We start from the raw sequence: 27,987 nt of genomic DNA on the forward strand, positions 1-27,987 counted from the left end.
TGGTCATTTAGTCCCAAAAGTCGCGTGAGGCGATCAACCTGTGTGGGAATGCGTTCTGTATGAGAAAACCTACGCCTAACCCTTCGACCAGCCAAATCTTCATCTCCATCTCCTAGTAGCCCATATGCTAGAAGGCAGCAAGTAATCCTTAATCGATGTACTCGAATAATGTCTAAAATCATCAAAACGAGAGCTTCATTGGACAAACCCCCATTGGCCATTGTTCCAGAACCTATTGTAATCTCCTGCTGAAATTTTACCTCAGAAAATAGACAGAAATTCAAACCAAAACACAACACCAACCAAATCATGAAATCGCAATTTCTGCCATGTCCGTGTGTAATCGTTACACAGCAAATTATGAACTCGCAATTTCTGCGAACACAGGAGTGGGTATTATGTTACAGAGCAAATTATGAAATCGCAATGTCTGTGAGATTGGCAGTTTTTCGGCATCAACAAAAAAACAAGTCCACCCGGACCAAGGAGGTTGAAGAAAACTGACAATTACACAGAAATTACTCAGAAAAAACTACGCCGCCCAAATGCGCAGAAAAAGTGATGGTGAAGAAGACACTCACCAACTTTTGATTGTGGAAGGGAAGATGAAGAGGAGTCTGTTGATTCAAAGATTGGGCACACCGAGTTTCGTCGACGGGAGGGAGTGATATTCAAATGTGAATCCGTTCGCCACCCTCCTCTCAAATTTTGGTGAAAGCCCTAAATTTTTGAATTCTAGGAAGGTTAATTTAGACAATGACGATCACTTTCCTGACACATACTCCAATGCAGAAAATAAACGCAGAAGAAAAAGCGGAAAAGGTTTCTGTGAAATTCGGGTATAGTTTCTTGGGCCTGGGCGGGCCAGGCATATTTTCAAGGGCCACAGAGTAAGAATAACAATGCTATCAAACGTGCTTTTAGACCAGAAAACAGGCTGTTATCCTGGTGTGCACGCCTATCAAACACGCCCTAAGTGAACAACTCTATATAGCCAAATCAAAATTATGGTAGGAAATATATTGGGCCTAATATACATATAGACATAAAATCATGCATGTTTTACTTTTTTTAAGACTCCAAATTTAACAAATGCATACCATACACAACAAACTTGCATGATTTGAATTCATATTATGTATGTCTGACAATTCTAGTATTCATTAAAATGATTTATATTCCATCCGTTCTGTTAAAGCATTTTTCTAAGTATAGAGAATAAGTAATATATATTTAGTAAGTTAAGTAAGTAACAATAAAGTAGGAAAAGAAAATAAAATAGATAAATAATGAGAAAATAAGGTTTGATAAAAGATAAAGTAAGAGAGTAAAGTAATGGCCAGAATAAAGAATAAAGAGTTTAAGTATATTAGATTTGGCAAAAAAATTACTCAAGTAATATAATAAACCTAAAGGAATATGATTGAATACTAGTAGGTGTCATCCGATTGTCAGGACTTATTATTAAATGATTATCCATATAAGATTAAATTATTAGATTATTTTAGTTGGAGATGGTGACTATGATTTACTTACTCCCTTCGTCCTAGGTAGTTGGAGCATTTCTTTTGGGCACGAAATTTAAAAAATCGATTTTTTAAAGGGTAAAGTGGAGAGAGTAAAAAATAAGAGAGAATAAAGTTTTTACTAAAAAATGAAATGACTCAACTACCTGGAGACAAATAAAAATTACGACTAAACTACCTTGGGACGGAGAGAATAGTATTATAGAATTATCCATTTAAGATTAAGTGGTAAGATTCCACTAATGGATCAAATATAATAAAGTACATATTTAATCATAAGATATAATCTTGAATAACATATGTACTACATAAATTTTATTAAACTTTCAGCGCAATAGTCTCATAAATCCGATATGAATCAAGTTCTTATATTGACTACAAAGCATTTTTCAGTTTCAGTTTTGAGATTTTGTGGATAATATCCTGATTTTAATTCATCACTCATTCCATCACATGTTGAACTAGTCTAACATATTTATTTTATTTTATTTTATTTTATTTTATTTTATTTAAAAAGTGAGTACAAATTTTGGTTATATAAATATGAGAGAAGTAGAAAGTGTTGCCCACACTCATTCTCTTGTCACGTATACGTAGGGCTCAAGTCTTTATTTTTTTTGTTTTCCCTTTCAATTTAAGGATTCAATTGCACAATCATCACCACTTCTCAAATTCGATCCCTAATTTTCTTCGAATTCTTTTCCTTTTGCTGTTAGGCAAATCAGATTGCTGTCGCCGGACGCCATGGCTAAAAGCTCATTCAAGTTGGAACACCCTCTCGGTATGATCCCTTTTCTGATCGTTGACTCAACCCTAATTCCCTTTTTTTTGATCGGTTGATTTTTATTTTTATGGCATTCAATTTCGGTTTTAATTTTAGCTAACGGCTTCACTCATCCTGGATCGAGTTTTCATATGTGTGTTAATTGTTACGTTAATTCGATTGTAAAATCGGTATGATCTGTATCAAATAATTGGGGGTTTTGTATGTGATTTAGGATAATCGACTGTTTCTTGCTTTGTTTATTCACTAGCTTTGTGTGAAATTTAAAAATTTTCATCTCGGTGAGTTTAATTTATTGTGGTTTGTAGTTAATAAGTCTTGATGCTGCAATTCAGTTTATCAAATGGTCATGTGTGGCTATATATGTCCCTTTATTTACATGGAAGAAATTTTACTGGTGTAGTTGTGTTTACCATTCTTTTTCTGTTTTGTATGCTTTAATGATAAAATATTACCCTGATTTTGCATCTATTCTTGTTCTTGCTTAAAATTGGTGTCATATGCTTCTATTTTTCTATATGTTGATTTGTGCATTGATTGTAGACATTATAGTACTGCTTACACAATGCAGAAAGGCGACAGGCTGAAGCTGCTCGTATTAGGGAGAAGTACCCTGACAGAATCCCGGTACTAAGGAGTTGTTTTTTGTTTATTTGCACTTATGTTTGGATACTCAACCCGCTTGCCCCCCTTAATGTTGTATGCTAAGTTTTGTTTCTCATGCTGTGCAGGTCATTGTGGAGAAGGCTGAAAGAAGTGACATCCCTGATATTGACAAGAAAAAGTTAGTTACAACATTCCCATACCTTGGCCCTTCATTGTGTCTAGTTATAAGCTTATTTTGTGTATTTCATTGGTTTAGAAATTTCAACATCACATCTCACATTATTAATATGAGAGATAATGAAACCGTAATCTAGAAACTGGTATTAGCTGCAGCTTGTTTAGGCACACAAACACTTGTTTTATTCCTGACTAGATTTCATCTTTTGCTGAATTTTTCATTGAAAAACTGCAGATATCTTGTTCCTGCTGATCTGACTGTCGGCCAATTTGTATATGTTGTCCGCAAAAGAATTAAGCTCAGTGCTGAGAAAGCCATCTTTATCTTTGTGAAGAATGTGCTCCCTCCTACTGGTAAGGAAAATCTTAGATGTCTTATTCAAGTATTCTTTTGCCTGTTCTTGTTTCTGTGCGTTGTCCTTTTTAGTACATGCTTCCTATTTTTGCAGCTGCGATGATGTCTGCTATCTACGAGGAAAACAAAGATGAGGATGGATTCCTATACATGACTTACAGTGGGGAGAACACTTTTGGATTGCTCTGAGGTTGAAGCTCGGTGGAGGAGCTATGTATATAGTCTAATAACGTTTGTAAATATTTCCAGTTATCAATCAAGGTTATCTTTCTCGAAAGATTTTCTGTAACTTTTCTTAATTGGAATATGGCAATACTTTGGTGGGCACTTCTAATTATATATAATCAGTTTCCTTATCTGTACCTATTTTGTTTTGTGCTTCTACTGCCTCTAATCTTGACTCTCTCCACTCTATGGATTCAGAATCATATTCTTTTTGGGGAAATGGAGAATGCTAGTGTTTCATAATTTAGGCTTAATTCACCATACAATTTGATGGATTGATCATTTAACAGTTTTGTGGTTTTTGAATCATGTATTCCTTCAATCACCCAACACTAAATAATATTATACATTCAACCTATCATCCATAGTAAGTGCCTGTTTCTGAAACTCTAGAAGCTTTCTCCTTACTTGAGAATTAGTACTCAAGTTTCCCAGTAAAGATAGATCTAGGTTGAGTTTCAAGCATTACCATCTTGTATGATGCAAGTTAGCTATTGAATTTGAAGTTGTAGATGGTAATCACTGGAAAAACTCAAGCCAAGTGAAGTCATATCTATCTAAAAATAAATTTTCATCTTCTTCCACCCATAAGTTATCTACCAATTCTTGTTTCCAGGTTTCTTCTCCTATTGTGTGTTCTGATATCGGTCCTATATAAAGCTTGATTGACAGAAGTGTGTTGGTGCTGAATATTTGCGAGAGGTTTGGAGAGAGTAATGGTGGCGTCCCAGGGACTCATGGACCACCGTTGCCTGACTCACCAAATTGCTACGGTCTACCAGATCTACTGCAGTGTTCTGGTGCACAGGTAATGATTCTGCACCAAGATTACTTTCTGGAAATCTTATATCCAGCCCATCTGAAAGTTCTTGTTCCAAGCTACGTTGGAAGTATTCAACACGATAGCTTAGTTGGCACTCCCTTCTCCTGGTTTATGTAGAATCGTTGTATTAGTTGGGCTGTAGACTGCACCTAAATGCATCACTATGACTCCTTGGAGACCTTTCACCAAACGAGCCCTGCAAAAGGCACTCATTCCACAAGTTGCAATTTGAAGCAATCACATTGCATTGGTTGTTATAGTGGTCCAGGAAGGTTTCTGAGTTGAAGCTTTCGTCAATTAAATCTTCTTCTTCTTCTCTACTACCAAAAGCTCTCTAGTCTGAATATGTCGACATTTCTTACTGTATACATTCTCCACTCCCTGATTTCTCTGTTTTATGTAAAATTGTAGCACTTTGATCTTTTAAATGTTGGATGCCATCTTTTTGTCCCGGTGGAGCTTTTATGGAATGGAACTTGTGTTGTGAAAGAGATGAGTTTCTTCGGGAGCCTTGATGATTTGTTGAACTTGTGTTGAAAATATCCGCCTTGTTTGAAATTCCTCTTTGCCTTGACTTTTGCTCGAGGGACCTGACCAGCGCTTTGGCTCGTCTTAGTTGGTCAATTAATTCCGGTTGTAGTTGATGCATGTAGGTATATACGCAGATGGATCAAACTGGATTGGAAAAGGTTCTGGCATTATGGTTTGATGGTTTTGTCTCTGCCGTTTCTTAGATTTCTTGTGCCAGAAATTCTTTATATCATTGTCTGATCTCCGAATAGCTGTTTATTTTTACTTAACAAAAGGTTAGTGCTAGTCATAAAAAGAAACGTCCTTATTAATAATTTTAATTAGTCATTTTTATGAAAAGGGCATTAATGTTTAATAATTAGGGTTTGTCCTCTCTCAACCTATAAATACAAAGGTGGCGATCTCATCAAATCACACACATTAAAAAGAGCACATAAAAACAAATCATTGGGGTTGGAGTTGTGCCACCACACCAAACAAAGTTCGAGGAAGTCTTCTCCTTCTCCAATCGCATCCGCTATGGATCATCAAGGTAAGTTTTCAATCCATTATGTTTATAGTTAATTATATGAAAAACATGTTGTTCAAAGATCTTGCACTATTTATATTCAATTATGTATTCTTGAATGTATGGAGTAAATAATCTCAACATAACAAATACTATTGCTCAGGCCATTAGCAATGGGGCGCCCTAAGGCGCGCCCTATGGCACGCCCTAGGCATTTTCATTTATTTGAATATTTAAATAACTACAAAAATTGAGAAAAAACTTCATTTCATTTATAAAAATTAATACATTACAATACGAAATAAAAATTAATACATTTATAAAAATTAATACATTTATAAAAATTAATACATTACAATACGAATTAAAAATTAATACATTTATAAAAATTAATACATTTATAAAAAACCTTCATTTCAATCACACAACATAATCATCTTAATAACTCGAAGAAGCAAATTCTCGTTTCACCGAATTCTACTTTTTAATCATAAGTTATCATTTTTTTATCACATTATCATCTTAATAAATGTATAAAACAATTTAGTTTTCAAGATACCTCAATTAGTGTTTGTAGTCCAGCGGTTAGGATTATTGCCTTCCAAGCAATAGACCCGGGTTCAAGTCCCGGTAAACGCATTTTTTAAAGTAAAATGCGTGCCATCGGGAGTGGGCTTAGGGCGCGGATGATGGCGGGCACCCACAATGGAGGCATCGTCCACGCCCGAGGATGATGGCCGCCATCGGGCGCCCCATTGCGGGTGCCCTCATGTGTCTAAATCTGTACATATATAAAAGGTAGTTTTGGAATAAATAGCAAGAATGCCATCGTGGATTTTTTTAATAATATTAAAAAAGTGAAAAAGTCTTATTTTTGAATACAATCTATGTAAGTAACGATTAATATACTAATTTAAATTATCTTTAAACGTTACATTGATATATTGATTCTAAAATCTTTTTAAATTTATATTAATAAATTTTTGATTTTCAGGAGGATGGCTTTGACTGTTGAACAATTAATTATATAATTAAGTAAATAAATAGTTGAGCCAAAACTAAAGTAATAATAAAACGGGCCATCTTCTATGAAATAACATCAACACCAATAAAAATGTTAGTATAAGAATATGTAATGCTTTTTGTTTCAAATTTTAATGCAGGATATGAAAAGTTTTCAATGGAATCTTATTTAGCTTGTAAAACGCGTGCCACCTTTTAAGAAATAACCATGAACATCAATAAAAATGTTACTCCCTCCGTTACCCATTAATTGTCCACTTTGTTCAGACATGAATTTTAAGAAATATAAAAGAAAGTTGATTAAAATGTTAGTGGAATATGAGTCTCATTTTTATTTATTGGTTTTATAATAAAATATGAGTGGAACAAGTTAGTGGAAAGTTAGACCAAAAGGGAAAGTGGACAATTTACCATTTATGTCAGATTTTTTGTTTCAAATTTTGATGCAAGATATGAAAAGTTTTTCAGTGGATCATATTTAGCATGTGAAAGGTCTTGGGTAGGGATGTCAATCGGGTCGGCCCAGCGGATTTCGAGCCAACCCTACTCGAGTTGCTGGTCAATCAGATGCGGGTTAACCGAGTTGTGATTTTTTCTGGGTTGTAAAAGTCCAACCCTAATGTCACGACCGCACTTTGCTAAGGATAGCAAAGCCGGGGAACCATGACTAGGGGTGGGAAATAAGAAGAGGGAAACACAAAGGGGGTAAACAATGACTGAATATTCATTCAGAAATAAAGGGAAGCAACTTCAAATTAACTATAAATCACTAGAATTTGAATGGAAATCTTACTTTTCAAATTTAAAACCTTATTCATCAATAGATATTTACCAGAGTATGGAAGAACAATCGATGCTATGCAGCGGAATGAACACAGTCACATGTATAGAGACATGCACCTCCGAGAGTCTCTACTTAAAATCAAAAGGAAATCATCAGCTCTGCTCAGCATTCTCCACCATCATTGTTCAACCTGCACATTTACAAATATATGCAGGGCTGAGTACAAAAATACTCAGTGAACACATTGCGGAAAATACATACATACAATGAAAATATTGTCATGCCATCACAGTAACACACGATAGTTTTCTCTTAAAAGGTCCGAGCTTACTAAATTCTCTGTGAGCTAAAGTTCGACTGATCAGTCTAAGTTCTTTTATACTTCTGCCATATCTGAACACCATATGCCGTGGGGATGGCGTTCTTCCACGGTTACCTACATCTTTCTCCAGCCGGGGAGGTGGCCACCTCCCAACAGCCTCCACTATATCATATTTGTGCCGTGGACCTTCCACGGTCACTTGTGTACACTAATCCGAGTAGGAACACCATCCTCACTAGAATCTGAATTAAATTCTTAAGTTCCAACCAAACAGATAGGCTTCATACACATAAAAACAAATCATTTACGGCAAGACAATATCATTTGCATAACTAATATCATCTCAAAATATTTGACATTTTATCCACATTAGTATGTAGGATAGAAAAGTTCACCTCATGCGTTTAAACTTGAATTTCTTTACTCCGACCTTAACTTGCTCGCAGAGATCTTATTTTGAAGACATTAAAAATAATATACTAATCAGACTCAGGAAATCATTTACTAAATTAAGATGCATGCCTCCTAATTAACTTATTTTATGTTTGCTTATCCTTAGAAAATTTCTGTAGAGCAGCCCGGATAATTTGAGTAGAGCAGCCCAACAAATTAAAACTGACCCAAGAACTAATTAATATCAGAACAAACATTTTAATTCTATTCAAGCGATTAATTAATCTCATTTGTCCCAACAAATATAAAGAAAAAGCAGCAGCCCAATAATACTCCCCACCATCGTTCTCCTCTCTCTGTTCACTCTCACCATTCGCAAATTGGAGCAGTAACCTCTCTTCTCCCTCTCTTTCCTTCTCACTATCGCTGCTAGCTTCACTCTTCCGGCGTCGCCGTCCACTCCTCTCTCAATGTTATGAAAGTTGAAGATTGACGACAACAAGAAACAGCAAACAAATGAAAGAACTCGAGTAATTTTTACGTGGTTCGATCGTAAGATCTACATCCACGGCCAACGGCAAATGATTCACTATATTTGAGATATATGCAGAGGTTTACAATCAATCAAGAACTCACTCCAAATCTCAACACCTCTAATCTAATTCTGAACCAAGAACTAATCAAGTGAATGATTTTGGAGACTCTTTTCTTGAAGAACAAACTGAGTGACTGAATGAATACAAATGCAGCCTTCAATCTGTTTTATACCACTTCCCTCATCCTCCAACGGCTCTCGGAAAAGGCTAGCTCAGTTAGTTAAAACCGTTACTAACAACTCCAGCCGCTTAAGTTGATTGAAGCCACCGAGCCAACCTCGGCCCTTGATTTCACCTCTTTGCATCCGACGGTCTTGGATTATTGTGAGATTACTTTCCAACAAACTCCACCTTAATCTAATAATCAATAATGGGCCAAGATCCCTTGACAAAACCACAAACTTATCACTCCACAAGTCCCACCAGCTCCATGCAGTATTAGAACTTCATGGCTGGTAGAGGCTTTGTTAACATATCGGCTGCATTGTGCTCGGTTGATATCTTCACAACTTTAACTTCTCCCCTCTGAATCTCATCTCTTATGAAATGCATCCGCACATCTATGTGCTTACTCCTCTCGTGAAACACTTGGTGCTTTGCAAGACACAATGCACTGCTGCTGTCACAATTTATGTGTACAGTGTCTTGCTTTTCTCCAAAGTCTTCAAGGATTCCTTTCAGCCATATTGCTTCCTTCACAACCTCTGTCATTGCAATATACTCAACTTCCGTTGTAGATAGAGCAACCACATGTTGTAGTCCAGATTTCCAGCTTATAGCAGTGCCATAGAGATTGAACACATATCCAGTTGAGATCTCCTATTATCTCCATTTGAGGCATAATCAGAATCACAAAATCCCACTAGTGCTCCACCTTGACTCTCAGCATCTGTCTTATATACCAGGCCATAATCTGAAGCACCTTTCAAGTATCTGAGCAACCACTTTAATGCTATCCAATGTTCTCTGCCATGATCTGTCATAAAACGGCTAGTAACACTTATGGCCTGAGCCAAATCTGGCCTTGTGCACAATATTGTGTACATTATGCTGCCTATGATGTTTGCATAAGGTCTCTTGCTCAATTCTTTCCTCTCTGAGTCATCTTTTGGTTTCTAATCCATGCTCAGTTTGAAGTGAGCAGCCAATGGAGTAGAAACCGGCTTGAAACTATCAGCTTGAAACTTCTTTAGAACTCTCTGGATGTAATCTTTCTGCATCAACCTGAGCTCCCTCCTTGACCTGTCTCTCATTATATCCATGCCAAGAATTCTTCTTGCATTACCTAGGTCCTTCATTTCAAACTTAGATTCCAATTCAGCTTAATTCCCTGAATTACTTTCAGATCTGCACCTGTCACAAGCATATCATCAACATACAAAAGTAGGAACGCAATTGGCACACCATTCCTTCCTCTAATGTACACGCAACTATCATACTGTGATTTTCTGAATACAACAATCATCACATGCTCATCAAACTTAAGATACCACTGCCTACTGCTTTGTTTCAATCCGTACAAACTTCTTTTGAGCAAACAGACTTTGTCTTCATTCCCAGCCTCTATGAACCCCTCAGGTTGATGCATATATATTGTTTCTTCAAGTTCACCATGTAAAAAGGTTGTTTTAACATCTAGCTGGTGCAATTCCCAATCATATCTGGCAACAAGAGCAAACAATATCCTGACAGAGCTATGTTTCACCACTGGAGAGAACACATCATTGTAATCAATTCCCTCTTCCTGAGTGAATCCTATAGCAACAAGTCTTGCTTTGAACCTAATATTTTCAATCTCACCAACTTCAATCTTCTTTTTGAAGATCCACTTGCAACTGATGAGCTTTTGAGTCTCTGGATTCTTTACCAAAATCCATATATAATTCTTCAGCAGGGACTGCATCTCCTCTCTCATGGCTGCAAGCCATTTCTCTTTCTCCTTACTGGACATGGCTTCAGCATAGGTAGATGGCTCTGAGCATTCTAAAACTTCTTCTACACAGAGAGCAAAGAAGCTCATCTCATAGTCACTGAATTTTGCTGGCCTCTTGATCTCTCTTCTATTTCTGTCTCTGGCTATCACATGTTGTCTCTAATCATCTTCACTGTGATCATGCTCTTGTGGTTGCTGAGGACTTGGATCTCCACCTTCATTTTGATCATCTGGATCAGTATGTGATGGCTCACCATGTTGAATTTCTTGATCAATGGAGATATTCTCACCCATCTGATCTACAGATCTTAGGAATGGCATGTGATGCTCATGGAAGACCACATCTCGGCTTATGATTATTTTCTTATTCCCTTCTTCAGTGCACCATAATCTATAGCCCTTCACTCCATGTTGATATCCAACCATCACACACTTTTGTGCTCTTGCATCAAGTTTTCCCTGTTTGCAGTGAGCATAGGCTCTACAACCAAACACCTTGAACTGACTGTATTCTCTGTCTCCACCATACCATCTCACATCTGGGATTTCATTTCCAATAGCTGATGATGGAGAGTTGTTTATTAGCACTGCAGCAGTACACACTGCCTCCCCCAGAATACTTTTGACAAGCCTGATGACAGAAGCATACATCTGACTCTCTCAAGGAGAGTCCTGTTCATCATCTCAGCAACTCCGTTTTGTTGTGGGTTAGATGGGACTGTCTTATGACTTTGTATCCCATTTGTCTTGCAGAAAGACTCAAACTCTTCAGATAAGAACTCTAGGCCATTGTAAGTCCTTAAGCATTTGAGGATGGTAGACTTCTACAACTTCATCTTTGTGCACCATTCTTTGAATTTCTCAAAAGCTTGTGATTTCTCAAAAACTTTTCTGGTATAATCATCTATTATTGACATGAAATATCTACCTCCTCCCATAGAAGTAGGTTGAGCTGGATCCCATAAGTCACAATGCACATAATCAAGAGGTGATTTGAAGGCGTGCATTCCAGCCTTGTATGGTTGTTTCTTGCTCTTTCCCAGGACACAGTGTTTACATTGCTTGAACCCCTGCCCTTTACTAGCTGTAATAACCCCTTTCTTGATCAGTTCTCTCATCCCACTTTCTCCAAGATGGCCAAGTCTCTTATGCCACTGATCTATGTCAGTGGTCTCTGCAAGATTTATTGAAGCCACACCAGTTTCTGCTACTAGGTAATACAAGCTATTCCTTCTCTCAGTAATCAATAAAGTTTTCCCATTCAGTGAAACACTCATATAGCCCTTCCCAGAAGAAAACTTAAAACCTCTAGATTCAAGCATGCCAAGTGAAATTAAATTCCTTTTAATCTCAGGAATGTACCTGACTTGAGTGAGCAGCTTCATTGATCCATCATGAGCTCTCAATCTAGTATCTCCAATGCCCTTTATGTAGCATGTCTGATCATTTCCCAACATCACTGATCCTGTTGCCTCAACCAGGTTTTCAAACCATCCCTTGTTAGAGCATAGGTGGAAGTTGCATCAAAAGTCCATAATCCAAGAACTCTCTATTCCACCACTCACAACATTCATGATCTGAGGTGTATCTGTTTCTTCAGCAAGATCAGCTTGGTTTTGGGCAGTCTTTTCTTCATTTTGCTTCTTGTTCCATGAGTAACAATCCTTTTTGAGATGCCCGGGCTTCTTGCAATAATGGAAACTTCTAGTTTCCTTCACTGGGGCATCAGCTTGTTTCTGATGATGGGGCTTCTGATTCTGAGTGAACTTTTTCTTCTTGCCTTTGAAAACCTTTACATTCAAAGCCTGACTCCCTGCTTCATGGCTTGCACTGGACTTCCTTAACTCCTTTGATTTGAGAGCACACTGTACCTCTCCCAGAGTAATGGTTTTCTCCCTGCCATACAACATGGCATCCCTTAGATGATCGAATGTCTTAGGGAGGGCACTTAGTAGAATGATGGCCTTGTCTTCATCCTCAAGCTTCATATCAATATTCTCCAAATCGTCCACAGACTTGCTAAACTCATCCAGCTGCTCTGCAAGGCTCTTATCTTCATGAATCTCGAAGGAATACAGCCTTTGCTTCATGAATAGCCTGTTGGCTAATGACTTTGTCATGTAGAGAGACTCAAGTTTCTTCCACACTCCTGCTGCAGTTGTTTCCTTGGATACCTCCCTCAACACGTTGTCAGCTAAGCACAAGATGATCACACTATGAGCCTTCTCATTCAATTCTTCTTTCTTGGCCATAGCTTTATCATCTTGAACATCTTCTTCTTTCTCCTTTCCAGCATCAGCCTTGATAGCATCTCCAAGACCTTGCTGCACCAACAACGCGCGCATCTTAATGCGCCATAATCCAAAATCATTTTTTCCGGAGAATTTTTCTGTTTCAAATCTTGTAGTAGCCATTTCTTCGAGTGCTTGATGTGCAAGAATCACACAGCAGGATTGATCAATCTTCCTTCCTTCGATTCCCACAGACGGCGCCATTTGTTATGAAAGTTGAAGATTGATGACAACAAGAAACAGCAAACAAATGAAAGAACTCGAGGGATTTTTACGTGGTTTGATCGTAAGATCTACATCCACGGCCAAGGGCAAATGATTCACTATATTTGAGATATATGTAGAGGTTTACAATCAATCAAGAACTCACTCCAAATCTCAACACCTCTAATTTAATTCTGAACCAAGAATAATCAAGTGAATGATTTTGGAGACTCTTTTCTTGAAGAACAAACTGAGTGACTGAATGAATACAAATGCAGCCTTCAATCTGTTTTATACCACTTCCCTCATCCTCCAACGGCTCTCGGAAAAGGCTACCTCAGTTAGTTAAAACCGTTACTAACAACTCCAGCCGCTTAAGTTGATTGAAGCCACCGAGCCAACCTCGGCCCTTGATTTCACCTCTTTGCATCCGACGGTCTTTGATTATTTTGAGATTACCTTCCAACACTCAATTACACATCATTGTTGGGACTCTTTGGGAATAAATTTGTGAGTTAGTGTGCAGGATGTGGAGTGTAATCTATGTGGCTTGAGGGGGAGGAGAGTAATCAAGGTGGAAGGAGGTGCAGGAGAAATTATTTTCAGCAACAAAGTGATTTGGCGTTGGACCTCTGGGCTTCACACAATAAATTATTTTCACCAACAAAAAAAAAAGAAATTATTTTAGTGATTTGGGTTGTTTTTAGAGAGTGAGACTCCCAAAATGATGAAATTTTCTTTTTGAATTAGGCCCACAAGAAATAAATCCTTTTATTTCTACTATGCTTTATTTCTTGAATTTAATTTAATTTCATAAAATTTGACAATTAGTACTTTAGTGGTATGCTAATTATTAAACATAAATTACGACTCTATAGATCGATCGTAAACATCTAGTACTCTTTTGATTGTCGAAAAGGAATGAAGATTAACCGAATTTTTTTTTTGGATACCCCATTCGACGTCCTTTAAAGATCAACTAAAAAGGTAGGAAAGACTCGGGATGTTACATCTACCCCTAAAAGCTCGGGTTTTGGGCTAGCCCAACGAATTAATCGGGTTGCTATTAATAAAATTAACATGCGATCAATCCAATAAATAATAATGGAAATTACTTATATTTATAAAATGTTATGCATTTCATTATGATAAATTTGAAATATATGGTTAAACATGATCAAATACTAATATTTGAAATACATCCAAAATAAAACATAAACATAGAGAAATTTTAAAGCATGTTTTAGAAATTTGAATATTTTTGTAGTGCATTTGAATTTTCTAATTTATTTATCTATTATTATATTAATAAAAATTAAATAAATAGTTTGTATATTTAATATAAAATTAAAAGTTATTTTTTTAGTTATCTCTATTATAAAAATAATCGGGTGCGAGCTAATCGGGTTATAATTTTATCGGGTTGGAAATTTTCAACCCTAACCATATAAATTAGGCAGGTTATTCAGGCAAGTCCATGGATTGCGGGCTGCACTGACATTCCTAGTCTTGGGGTTATTAAACGTTTTGTGAAATTGAGAAGTTCTTAACAATGAGCTACTTGACTACAAGTATTAATCCCCTCCGTGGTCATGGATTGCAATAACTATAAGTATTAAGGGGTTATTTTATTTTTATAATATAATTTTATTACATGTTTATGAAATGATGATATTATTTATTATTTTATAAAATTAAATTTGTCGTGCATCGCACAGATGGCTTAGTTAAAATATGAGATATAATTCAAAATAAATCAATATGAAAATGATGGTTAGGCTATGACTCTTAAATTGAGGAAAGATATGCAATAACAAATATTAATGCATAGGAAATATACACGTTCTATTACCCGTAAATTGTACATACCTTCAACTACAAATACCCATTTAACGAACTAACAAAACCCTAGCAAGTAAAAGATAGATAAAATGAAAATTTAGGACTCTATCATAGTGTCAGTAGTTTTTGTTTTACGGTTACTATTGAAGGCTAATTCGATAACGATGTTCAACAACACTGAGTACGAAGCAATGCTGCATCGTGACATCAGTGTGGTAATTAATTACAGTATGTAGTAAATGTGATAGTCAATTTTATGGTTTACTAATATTATATTTGTAGTTCTTTATAATTGACTTTGTTAAATTGTGGAGTAATATAATTTAAATGTCTAAATGATACATGCTTTGATAAATATTAGAAACATGTGGAAAATGTGGGAAACCTTTGATGTGGCCAAGACCTATGGCCTTTCATCTTAGGTAACCCACAAATGCATAATGAGGTACCTTTATGCCGAGACCTCTTGCGTGGTCACTCCTATCCTATAAATAGGTGTGAGTTTGAGAGATGAAGGACACACTACAACAAGCATTCTCTCTTCTCTAGCTCTCTACATCCTAGTTCACATTCTAGGAGCATTGCATAGCTCAATTCTCGGAACTCCATCAAGTTCGCCGGTGCCTAGCGGGTTTGAGGTGCTTCTACACGCTAGGAGGAAGTCGTTTTATCTTTGGGGGGCAATACGCCATTCCGTGAGCACTAGCCGGGGCGTAATTTATCTTTCGGAAAGAGGGCTTTCCTCGACTCGACTTATAAATTTGGTTTGCTTTATTTCCATTGTAATTTTCATTGCTCTTTTTGTTGCAAAGTTTCCTTTCGATTGTAATAGTTAGAGTACCGCCTGTACACGGCTTGGGAATTTCTTCCCATTATTTCTAACAATCGCAAGACAAATTAGTGTACTCTTCTAAGACAGGATTATACCAATTGAAGTTGGAGGAAACATGAGCTCCAAAGCTGGAATGAAGAAACGAACAGTACCAATGTTCATGGGCTACGAAATGGTTAATTCCTTGAGATCTACTCTCTTGAGAATTGTGTTTATCGTTTGTCATTTGACAAGCAAGACCAATTTAGACTTGGTAGTAGTAATTGGGATGCATGGGTTGTTGAATATACCAATGCACATATGGTTCAATATAATTGTGTACTTATTGGTGGAGACAATATTGTGCAAATTATTTGAACGTGTTGTTATAAACTACAAAGATCACGAGGTGGTCGCAATGGTCTCCGACGTGAACCATGGTAACAATCCAAATGAATGGTTTGTTGATACGGGTGCCACATGTCATGTGTGCTCCGAGAGAAGCGTTTTTTCTACCTACAAATCTGTTGGAGGTAGAAAAGTACGTATGGGAAACCAAGCCTCTTCTAAGGTGGTTGGTGTGGGTAATGTGTTCCTAAAATTAGGATCTGGAAAAGTTCTTACCCTTAAGGATGTACTGCATGTCCCAGACATCCGAAATAATTTGGTGTCAGGCTCACTTCTAGTAAATCATGGATTTTCACTAGAATTTGAGTGTGAAAAGGTTTTATTGACCAAGTATGGAAAGTTCATAGGTGAAGGCCACCTAGTGAATGGACTTTTTGAGCTGAATGTTACGGTCATTCACCGTGGAAAAGGAATAAGCAATAAGGAAGATGACACATTCTCTTATTTGCTTGAGAGCTCTGATTTATGGCATAATAGATTGGGACATGTAAATCTAAATGCTATAAAAAGACTAGTAAATCTTAATTTACTAAAAGTAGATAAGTTTAACTCACAAGAAAGATGTGAAGTGTGTGTTGAAGCCAAAATGGCTAAACTGTCGTTCCATTCGGTAGAGCGAAGCACAAAACCTCTTGAATTGATCCATACAGACGTATGTGATTTGAAATTTGTGCAAACAAGAGGGGGTAAAAAGTACTTCATCACATTTATAGATGATTGCACAAGGTATTGTTACCTTTACTTATTAAGAAGTAAAGATGAGGCAATTGAAGCGTTTAAAGACTTCAAAAATGAAGCTGAAAATCAACTTAATTGTCGAATTAAGTGTGTTCGAAGTGATAGAGGTGGTGAGTATGTAGCGCCGTTTGCAGAATTATGCCATGCAAGTGGTATAATTCACCAAACCACAGCTCCATATTCTCCTCAATCAAATGGTGTTGCTGAACGCAAAAATCGAACACTAAAAAAGATGATGAATGCTTTGTTGATTAATTCAGGATTACCCCAGAACATGTGGGGGGAGGCTGTGTTAACAGCGAATCATATCCTGAATAAAATTCCACTAAAAAATAGGGATATGACTCCTTATGTGTTGTGGAAAGGGAAGAAACCTTCATATTCATACCTCAAAATGTGGGGGTGTTTAGCGAAGGTAGAAGTGCCACCTCCGAAACAAGTTGCAATAGGCCCTAAAACAGTCGATTGCATCTTTATTGGCCATGCATTTAATAGTAGTGCCTATCGTTTCCTAGTCCATAGATCAGTTGTGCCTGGCGTGGCTGAAGGAACAATGATTGAGTCAAGGAATGCTATATTCTTTGAGAATGTTTACCCTTGCAAGAGGCAAGAGGATCGTTCTAGTGAAAGAATGATGGATGAATCCACTAGTTCTAATCCTCCAAAAAGGACGATGTCAAGTCATGAGGATATAGAACCAAGACGTGGTAAAAGGGTTAAAGTTGCTAAGACATTTGGTCCTGACTTCATAACTTTTATATTGGATGACGAACCAAAGTCAGTGGCGGAAGCTTTGTCTGGCCCAGATGCAGCGTGGTGGCAAGAAGATATCAACAGTGAAATTGAATCCATCATAAGAAATAACACTTGGGTGTTAGTAGACTTGCCTGAAGGCTGTAAGGCTTTAGGGTGCAAGTGGATTCTTAAAAGGAAATATAAGCCCGATGGTACTATAGATAAGTACAAAGCTCGCCTAGTTGTCCAAGGCTTTAAGCAGAAAGAAGGGCATGACTTTTTTGATACCTATTCACCTGTTACGAGAATCACTTCCATTCGGGTGCTTCTTGCGATTGTTGTTTTGCACAATCTCGATATTCACCAAATGGATGTGAAAACTGCGTTTCTGAATGGTGATCTGGAAGAAGAAATATATATGGAACAACCCGAAGGGTTTGTTGTGCCTGGGCAAGAGCGTAAAGTATGCAAACTGGTAAAGTCATTATATGGGTTGAAGCAAGCACCATTAAAATGGCATTTAAAATTTGACAATGTGATGTTGGCAAATGGATTCACTATCAATGAGTGCGATAAGTGTGTTTACATTAAGAACACATATAACGGTTTTGTTATTGTGTGTCTTTATGTAGATGATATGTTGATTACGGGCAGCAATAGTGTCATTATCAACGAAACCAAAAATATGTTGAAGAGAAATTTCGACATGAAAGATATGGGTTTAGCTGATGTGATTCTTGGAATCAAAATTAAAAGGAATCATGAGGGAAGCTCTGATACAATCTCATTATATTGAGAAAGTGCTAAAGAAATTTCACTCGTTCGATTGTGAGCCAGTTAAGACTCCATTGGAACCCAACGTGCATTTGAGTAAGCACACGGGTGAGCCTATAGCTCAAGAAGAATATGCAAAGATCATAGGGAGTTTGATGTTTATCACAAACTGCACCCGACCAGATCTTGCGTGTACGGTGAATAAGCAGAGTCGATTTACGAGCAACCCAAGCAAGGAACATTGGAAAGCTCTGCGTAGGGTTTTGAGATACTTGAAGTATACTCGAAACTTTGAGCTGCAGTACACAAGATATCCCTAAGTACTTGAAGGGTACTGTGATGCAAATTGGATCTCTGATTCAAAAGACTCGTTCTCGACGAGTGGTTATGTGTTCACTGTGGGTAGGGATGTCAATCGGGCCAACCCGTTCGGGTTCGGGCCAACCCGTTCGGGTTGTCGGGCCATTCGGGTACGGGCTATTCGGGTTATGATTTTTTCGGGTTATAAAAGTTCGACCCTAACCCTAACCCTTCGGGTTTCGGGCTAACCCACCGGGTTATTCGGGCCAATGCGTATTTTTAATTCTTTTAATATTTTCAAAAAATAATACATATTTTAAATTTTCTTTAATTATATACATATTTTTAATTAATCATTCAACAATGAAATACATATTTTTAATTTTTTTTAATATTTTTAAAAAAATTAATTTATTTAAATTTATTACATAATTATTTACAAAATATCTATCAATACTATGTTTATGTTTATGTATTTAAAACATAAATCAACACTTTGTTTCAAAATTCAAACACAAATCAATTCGTAGAAAATTAAATAAAATTTTCATAACGTGAGAGGTGCATCGTAGATGTAACAAAAATATTTTGAATTGTTAAAGAGTGAATTATCAAGATGCTAGCTAATTGGAGTAACTCTAAGTTTTCTTGAATTATGATTGGTCAAATTTAATTTATTCCAGCTGTAAATAAGTCAAATAATAATTCATCTTTGTTTTAAGAATCATCAAAGTACGCATAATTCAATGACGAAGCGGCGTCAAAACACTTTGCACTATTATATTGGAAATATACTAAAAGAAAGCTTCTATATACGAGTATTTATGAATCCATGAACCACATGGTGATTTTTTTCGTGATCTTATATAGTCGGTTGACATATTTGGATTTTGCATGGTTTTAGAGGGTTGTCTTGGATGATTTTGATTATATTTCTATATTTTGGTATGTTTACATGTTTGTTGAGAAATGATAGAAAATTGATTAGAAAATGTACACAAAATATGTGGATGTGCAGCAGCCTTGTTTGAGTCAATGTTTCTCGCGATTTTGAAGTCTGATAAACCTCTAATACATATCATTCTCTTCGTCTTCGAAAGAGCTTCGCGTGGATATATTGCACGCCCCAATCGGAGCTTTGTAGAGAAAGTTATGACCGTTACAAAAACTGCTCGCTGTGCAGAAGCCTTCAACCCGACGGGCCGACCCGTAACCCGAACGGGTTAGCCCGCCTAACCCGACAACCCGAATGGGTCAGCCCGAATGGCCCGATTTTATATTCGGGCTGCGAAATTATAACCCTAACCCTATATTTTTATCGGGTTATTCGGGCCGGCCCGCGGGTTCGGGTTACATTGACATCCCTAACTGTGGGAGGTGGTGCTGTTTCGTGGAAGTCGGCGAAACAAACGTGTATAGCTCGATCCACCATGGAATCTGAGTTTATCGCATTGGATAAAGCAGGGGAAGAAGCTGAGTGGCTCAGAAATTTCCTAGAATGTATTCCATGTTGGAAGAAGCCAGTGCCAACAGTAGTGATATACTGTGATAGCCAAGCAGCTATAGGGAGAGCACATAGTGGCTTATACAACGGTAAGTCTCGACATATTCGTCAGCGACATAATACCGTCAGACAATTGATCACAAGTGGTGTTATCACAATTGACTATGTAAGGTCAGTTGATAACTTAGCGGATCCGTTAACGAAAGGTTTAAATCGTGATCAAGTGCCAACAGTAGTGATATACTGTGAAAGGCCAGTAAAGGACACAAACGTGAGAACTGATGAGTTTGTAAATAATATTGTGTCAATATTATTGTCTCGGTATACACCAAGGAGGAATGGTTCAAGGCATCACGTTTGCCAGGCCGCCGGTATGCCCGATAGTGTTGACTATGGAAAGTTAAAGCCCCAAGCTACTATTCCAAATGCAATATTGTTTCTCGAGAATTGAGCATAGAGTCTGCATGCATGCATTTGTGTCTGGTGTTGGTTTGAGCTTGCAGCGCTCTAACCAATGTGGGGGATTATTAGAAACATGTGGAAAATGTGGGAAACCTTTGATGTGGCCAAGACCTATGGCCTTTCATCTTAGGTAACCCCCAAATCCATAATGAGGTACCTTTATGCCGAGACCTCTCGTGTGGTCACTCCTATCCTATAAATAGGTGTAAGTTTGAGAGATGAAGGACACACTACAACAAGCATTCTTTCTTCTCTAGCTCTCTACATCCTAGTTCACATTCTAGGAGCATTGCATAGCTCGATTCTCAGAACTCCATCAAGTTCGCCGGTGCCTAGCGGGTTTGAGGTGCTTCTGCACGCTAGGAGGAAGTCGTTTTATCTTTGGGGGCAATACGCCATTCCGTGAGCACTAGCCGGGGCGTAATTTGTCTTGCGGAAAGAGGGCTTTCCTCGACTCGACTTATAAATTTGGTTTGCTTTATTTCCATTGTAATTTTCATTGCTCTTTTTGTTGCAAAGTTTCCTTTCGATTGTAATAGTTAGAGTACCGCCTGTACACGGCCTGGGAATTTTTCCCATTATTTCTAACAATAAAAGCATGGAAACATGCAATTGTGTCACCGACGGCAGGTCAAGTCTTGATCCCACTAGGGGATTGGAGCCAAGCATGAATCTGGAGGTCCAACTCAACCTCAAAACATAGCCGGGCCCGGTCAAACTCCTCCTAAAGAACAAGGATGTATCAACATTGACCACGTGAACAACCTCACCATCTCAGGGTGCGGCGTTCTCGACGGGCAGGGGCAAAAAGCCTCGATAAGAAACAATTGCAAAACAAACAAGGCATGTCCGTTGATATTGACATGTCTTGTTTGTTTTGCAGTCGTTTCTTTTCCAGGTTTCTTCCCCTTGCTTGTCAAGGACATCACCCCCGAGATGGTGAGGTAGTCCACGTGATCGATGCTGATCCATCCCTTGTTCTTCATGGGAGTTTGGCCGGGTCTGAGTATGCTTTGAGGTTGCCTTGGACCTCAAGATTCAGTGGGGCATTGTTCGGCCCCGACATCAAGGCTTGGCTCAAAGTCCAATCCCCTAGTGGGATCAAGACTTGACTTGCCATTAATGATATAATTGCATGTTTCCATGCTTTTATTAAATCCTATATCATTTAGAGATTTAAATTATATTAGTCCACAATTTAACAAAGTCAATTATCAATAACTACAGATAGAATATTAGTAAATCATAAAATTGACTATCACATTTACTACATACTCTAATTAATTACCTCACTGATGTCACGATTCGACATTGCTCTGTACTCAGTGATGTTGAACACCGTTATGGATTTAACCGTCAATGATAACTGCTAAACTAAAACCACTGACACTATGATAGAGCCCTTAATTTTCATTTTGTCTCTCTTTTACTAGCTAGAGTTTTTCAAACTAATAGTAACTTTCTTTTACTGAATAGGTTTTAATAGTTTATTACATGGATATTTATAGTTGAATGTATGTACAATTTATAGGTAATGGAATGTGTAGATCTCATATGCATTAATAATGTTTGTTATTGCATATCTTTTCACAATTTAAGAGTCACAGCCTAATCATCATTTACATATTAATTTATTTTGAATTATATCCTATAGTTGAACTAAATTTAGATACGGGAGTAATACAGGTAAGGAAAACACAATATGGAAATGGGAGATGTGGGATATTAGTAATTTAAGAGTCCCAACCTAATCATCATTTATATATTGATTTGTTTTGAATCATATCTCATATTTAAACTAAATTTACATATGCGAGCAATAGTCTTCTCTATATTATTCTTTCTATTACTTTTCTATTTCTTCACTTTAACTATTTATTATCATTTTTACAAAACGGGTGCAGAAAAGTTACTGGGACTCCTAAAGTGGGACGGAGGGAGTAACATATGTATTTTCCACTCTTATTTTTCCTTCTCCCTTACTTTATTATCTCTACTTTTGCTCCTACTTTATTTTCATTTTATTAAATGCATTACACATTTTTTTCTTAATCTCTGTGGCAGAAAGAAATGCATTCACTACTATGGAATAGAATGAGTATTCTTTTATTTTGCTTCCACTACTATGATTCCCAAAATTTCAATCATTTCCAAGATTATTTCCCTATCTTTTATTTTGCAACAATAAATATTACTCCCTCCGTCCCATAAAAATATGTGCACTTTCTATTTTCGTCCGTCCTATAAAAATATGTGCATTCCATTTTTGGAAAGTTATATCAATTGAATAATGTAGGTTCCATTATTACTTTAACTACCAATCTACTCATCTCTCTTACTTTATCATACCATTATCTCTATCTCTCTTACTTTACCAATTTTATCTTAATTCACGTGCCATACCCCTTGCCCATATTTTTATGGGACGAAGGGAGTATGTAATAATAATATTATTAAAAATAATACTCCCTTCGTCCCTCTGTAGTAGAGGCGTTTCTTTTCGGCACGTGATTTAAGAAAAGTTGGGTTAAGTGAGTTAAGTAAATGAATAATAAAGTAGAAAAGGAAAAATATAGAGAGATGGAGAGAGAATAAAGTAGGAGAAAGTAAAGTAACAGAGAAGAAAAGTTATTGTATTTTACCAAAAAAGGAAACGACTCAGCTACAGTAGGACAACCCAAAAAGGAATACGACTCAGCTACAGAAGAACGGAGGGAGTACTTCATAAAATTAAATATATAACGGTGAGGTTGGGTGGTCATTGATAAATAAAAAAAGTATGGTTTGATTAAATGTATATTGATGATGTGAAGGAGATATAAATTAATTAAATATAAAAAAGTGGATGGTTGGATTGGGTGGTTACTATTAACATGACCTTAAGGCTTTGAATGATTTCTTCACACGTGAGCCTAATAGCACAGACACAATCTGGAACTGACGTTTCATATACAATCTTATGATAAATTTTATTAAACCTATACATAATATATAAAATAAAAAGGCATGTTAAAAGTTGCAAATGCATCGTTTACTCTATCAAAATGTCATTATGTATGTAACTTAAAAAATAACAGCTAAAAATGACAGTCATATGCATCGTGCTGGTAAGGTAATTCACCTCAACGTCGGCCAGCGGCGATGCTCGACGGCCAAGAACAAGACCGGCGCCCAACGCAAGGTCGGCGGTGGGTAGGTTTCGAGCTGTGCGCGGGATTCTTCCCGTCGAGCAGCGAGAAAGCTAGGGTTTTTTAACGTGAGTAGTAAGTTTGGGAAAAATAATATTTTCTATTCATTGAATGGTTATTAACAAAAGTGCCCTATTTATAGACTAAGGACCCTAGGGTTGGTTCGACTTCCTAGTCATCTCGGGAAAGAACCAACAAAGAAAACCTGAAACGGAGATTATAAATTATGCTTGACTTAACCTGGAAATAAATAATTAACAAATATCCCAAAAAGAAATACTTAAAGCAAAAATAAAAATAAAAGAACTAATCTACTAATGGCTAACATAGTCGCCCAGTCGATCAGGTTGACGAGTCGTCCTCTTCGGCTTAGAACTCGCGATCGTTGGCGGTGGCAATGGTCGCGGGTCTTCCTCCTCATCTTCCGTCGGCGAACTCTCCTCCACCGGCTCTATTGATGCATCCGGTACCGTATCAACTCCCCCTCCGATAGCGTACTCCTTGTCCTCAAGGAGCACATTTGGAAACCGTCGACGCACCATCTCCAAGGGTTCCCACAACGGTAAATCCATACCATCTGACCACCTCGCCAAAACATGCTCCCTGGGCTCGTTCTCATGCCATAACACCCTCCTGTCCAATACTCGTACCGGATAGACAATCAGACGATCTCCAAAAAACTCCGTTGGGAGCTCCACACGTTGGGATCTGTCGTCACCTGCCACAAACCCACGCAGCAGCCCCACATGGAACACATTATGGATTCTACTACCCTCCGGAAGTTGCAACTTATACGCCACCGGTCCAATTCGCTCTAACACCTTAAACAGACCATAATAGCGACTAGCCAGCTTCACCTATTGCGGACGAGCTACTGAATGCTGCTTGTATGGCTGCAGTTTAAACAATACCAAATCGCCCACCTTAAATTCGACATGACGACAATGTTTGTTGGTGGAGTCGCGCATTCACTGCTGGGCCCGCTCCAAATTCCGTCGAAGCTCTACAAGAAGCTCGCCCCGTTGATGGATCAACTCGGCCGTGCTCAGCAGCATCACAGCAGAAGGCAGGGCGAAAATCAAGTTGGGGGGATCACGTCCGTATAGGGCTTTGAAATGGGACGTTCCCAACCCCGCATGATGGGAGCAATTGAGCGCCAATTCTACCCATGGAAGGAAATTCGATCATTTTGACGGCCGATCAGCCGTAAATGCCCGCAAATACTGCTCGAGTCCCCTATTCTGGACCTCCGTTTGGCCGTCCGACTATAGATGATAGGCCGTTGAAAAATTCAGCTTCGTGCCGCTATGTTTGATCCAATCTTCCCACAGATTATTCAAGAATACAAAATCTCGATCGGAGACCATCGTCTTAGGAAAACCGTGATGCAAGACAACCGTATTAATAAATAAGTGTGCCACGCGTATGGCATCAAAACGCGTCGGTAGAGGTGCGAAGTGTGGGTATTTTGACAACTGGTCCACCACGACCATGATCACTGTGTAGTCGCGGGACTGCGGTAGGCCAGTGACGAAGTCCATCGACACGTCCTCTGAAACCTGCGACGGAACCGGCAGAGGCTACAACAGCCCTGCAGGCTTTTGTGTTGAGTACTTGGTAGTTTGACAAACCACACAGGCTTCCACGAAAGCTCGCACTTCCTTCCTCAAGTTACGCAAGTAAAAACTCATTGCAACACGTCGAAACGTCCGTTCAAAACCGGGGTGTCCTGCTGACGGAGAACACTGATACTCCATTAAAATTGGCTTCCTAGTTGATGACCGGGACCCCACATAAATCCTCCGTTTGTAATATACCAGCCCATCTACCAAGTCAAACGCGGTGGTGTCTTTCCACTCTTGATCGTTGCTGTTATTTCTCTCATTTTCGGCGATTGGGTGCACGACCGCCCCTAGGAGGGCGCAATCGTTTATTTTCGTGACCCCCAGCTCGGCGTCGGGCATTGGAGGTGTTTGATCGGCACTCCCCTAGAATCGACTTCCGGATCTTCTCGGCAAGACAAGGCGTCATCCACCTTGTTTGTGATTCCCTTTGTGTATTCTATGCAAAATTTATACCCCATAAGCTTGCACACATATAGTTGTTGGTCTGGAGTCTGGATCGCCTACTGGAGCAACTCTTTCAAACTCTTCTGGCCACTCCGAATAATGAATTCACGTCCCAACAAGTACTGACGCCATTTTTGCACGGCCTCAACGATAGCGTATAACTCTTTGTGGTATGTTGAGGCTACCTGGCGGCGTGGTCCCAATTTTTACTGAAATACGCTATGGGATGGTTGGCTTGGAGCAATACCACCCCAATGCCGAGGTCCAAGGCATCCTTCTCTACACAAAAAGGAATGCTGAAATCGGTTAGCTTCAAGACCGGAGACGTAGTCATGGCGGTCTTAAGGGTTTGTATACTGTCATCTGCTGCCGGCGTCCAGGTAAAAGCGTCCTTTTTGAGCAGGTTGGTAAGCGGGGCAGCGATAAGGGCATAGTTTGCAATGAATCGGTGATAATAGCCGGTGAGACCCATAAATCCCCGAAGTTGCTTCACATTTTTCGGTGTTAGCCAGGCAATCATTGTTTCAATTTTACAGAGATCCTCCTTGAGCATACTGTCGTTGACCAAGTGGCCCAGATATTCCACCATCGAACTGTGGAACGCGCACTTGGATAACTTTACAAAATATTTATGCTTTTGTAGGACGCCCAATACCGCTGCCAAGTGCTCAATATGAAGTTCCTCCGTTAGGCTGTAGACGAGAATATCGTCAAAAAACACAATGACGAACTTGCGAAGTATGGTATGAAAAATGCCATTCATTGCCGCTTGAAAGGTTGAAGGGTCATTTTTCAACCCGAACGACATCGCTAAAAATTCAAAGTGGCCGTCGTGGCTTCGAAACGCTGTCTTAAATAGGGGTGAGAAATTATACCGAAATATCGGACTTACCGTACCGGAAAAATGCTGAAAATACCAAATTTTGGGTATACCGCAGTTTCCGGTAAGGTATGATACCGTACCGCAGTGTTTCGGTACGGTAACGGTATCAATTTTTCTATACCGCCGTATACCAAATCTACGGTATACCGGTATACCGATAGATTATTATATATATATATATATATATATATATATATATATATATATATATATATATATACTAAACACTCCCTCCTTCCCGCGTTACTTGAACGTTTCCTTTTCGGCACGGAGATTAAGGAATGAGTGATAGACAAAGTCAAATATTACGACTGTAGGTGATAATTTTTACTAAAAATAGAAAGAGTGCAAATAACTTGGGACGCCCAGAAAGGAAATAAGTGCAAGTAACACGGGACGGAGGGAGTATGTTATAATATATATATATTACATTTATATATATATATCAGGATTTGGTCTGGATTTTGTATTCAAATCAATTTTTGTATTGATCATTTTCCTATATATATATATATATATAGGTTAGTGATCAAGATATAACTAATTTTAAGTGTATAACTAGAGAACAAATCTTAGCCACACATCTTAATGGAACAAATACTATTTATTTTAATAATACAAAATAGGCTAAGGGTATTTTTGGAAATTACATTATGAAATTTATAACAGGCAACGTGATTCTGCCGTGCTGGAACTTTGCTGCTGAACTCCATCAACATGATGACGGTGGATGGGGGATTTGGGGATGGGGTTTCGGGCGGTTGTTTGGGAGGAGGGGCGCCAGATCGGGAACCGCTGCGGCGTGATCTGGCTGATGTACGCCGGGCTCGAGAGCGGCATGGTCGAGTGGAGGGATACGGACGACGTGAACAACAGCGTCGTGGCAGGATTGGCCACTGGAGCGCTGTACAAGGAGGCATCGGGGCCGAGAGCGGCGGCGCTGGCGGGAGCGCTTGGAGGCGTGCTGGAAGATGGTGACATTGATAATTTCTTTGTTTTGAATCAGAGCAAATATGGCAATTACAAGCTCCGTCACATTTCCACGTGTCGCATTTAGAAGCCCCCCGACTGCAACCCAAATTAAATAAAAGAAATAAACACATACTATATAGTAAGTAATTTGTTGAGGATTTTGTCATTCCTCACCGAATATGATTATTCCACAAACATATCCCTCAATTGTCTGTCACCC

At 38.3% G+C, this 27,987-nt stretch overlaps 2 protein-coding genes, 1 non-coding gene and 1 pseudogene across 3 annotated transcripts in view; 3 read left to right on the forward strand and 1 right to left on the reverse strand.

Moving 5' to 3' along the window:
• Nucleotides 1-27,987, forward strand: part of LOC121783379 — a 447,925-nt gene that overhangs the window by 142,366 nt on the left and 277,572 nt on the right. The window lies entirely within an intron of this gene.
• LOC121783390 (autophagy-related protein 8C-like) lies at nt 2,088-3,810 on the forward strand. Its single transcript, XM_042181449.1, has 6 exons — nt 2,088-2,119; nt 2,243-2,307; nt 2,882-2,937; nt 3,042-3,094; nt 3,329-3,447; nt 3,543-3,810. The coding sequence occupies exons 2-6, from the start codon at nt 2,271-2,273 to the stop codon at nt 3,635-3,637; spliced, it is 360 nt and encodes a 119-aa protein (XP_042037383.1). The 5' UTR covers nt 2,088-2,119; nt 2,243-2,270; the 3' UTR covers nt 3,638-3,810.
• On the reverse strand, nt 3,916-6,805 carry LOC121784323 (annotated as a pseudogene).
• Nucleotides 6,103-6,174, forward strand: TRNAG-UCC. The gene has a single exon. It is a non-coding gene; the product is annotated as a tRNA-Gly (tRNA).

Source organism: Salvia splendens, chromosome 21, assembly GCF_004379255.2.
Source record: "Salvia splendens isolate huo1 chromosome 21, SspV2, whole genome shotgun sequence".
Lineage (NCBI taxonomy): Eukaryota > Viridiplantae > Streptophyta > Magnoliopsida > Lamiales > Lamiaceae > Salvia > Salvia splendens.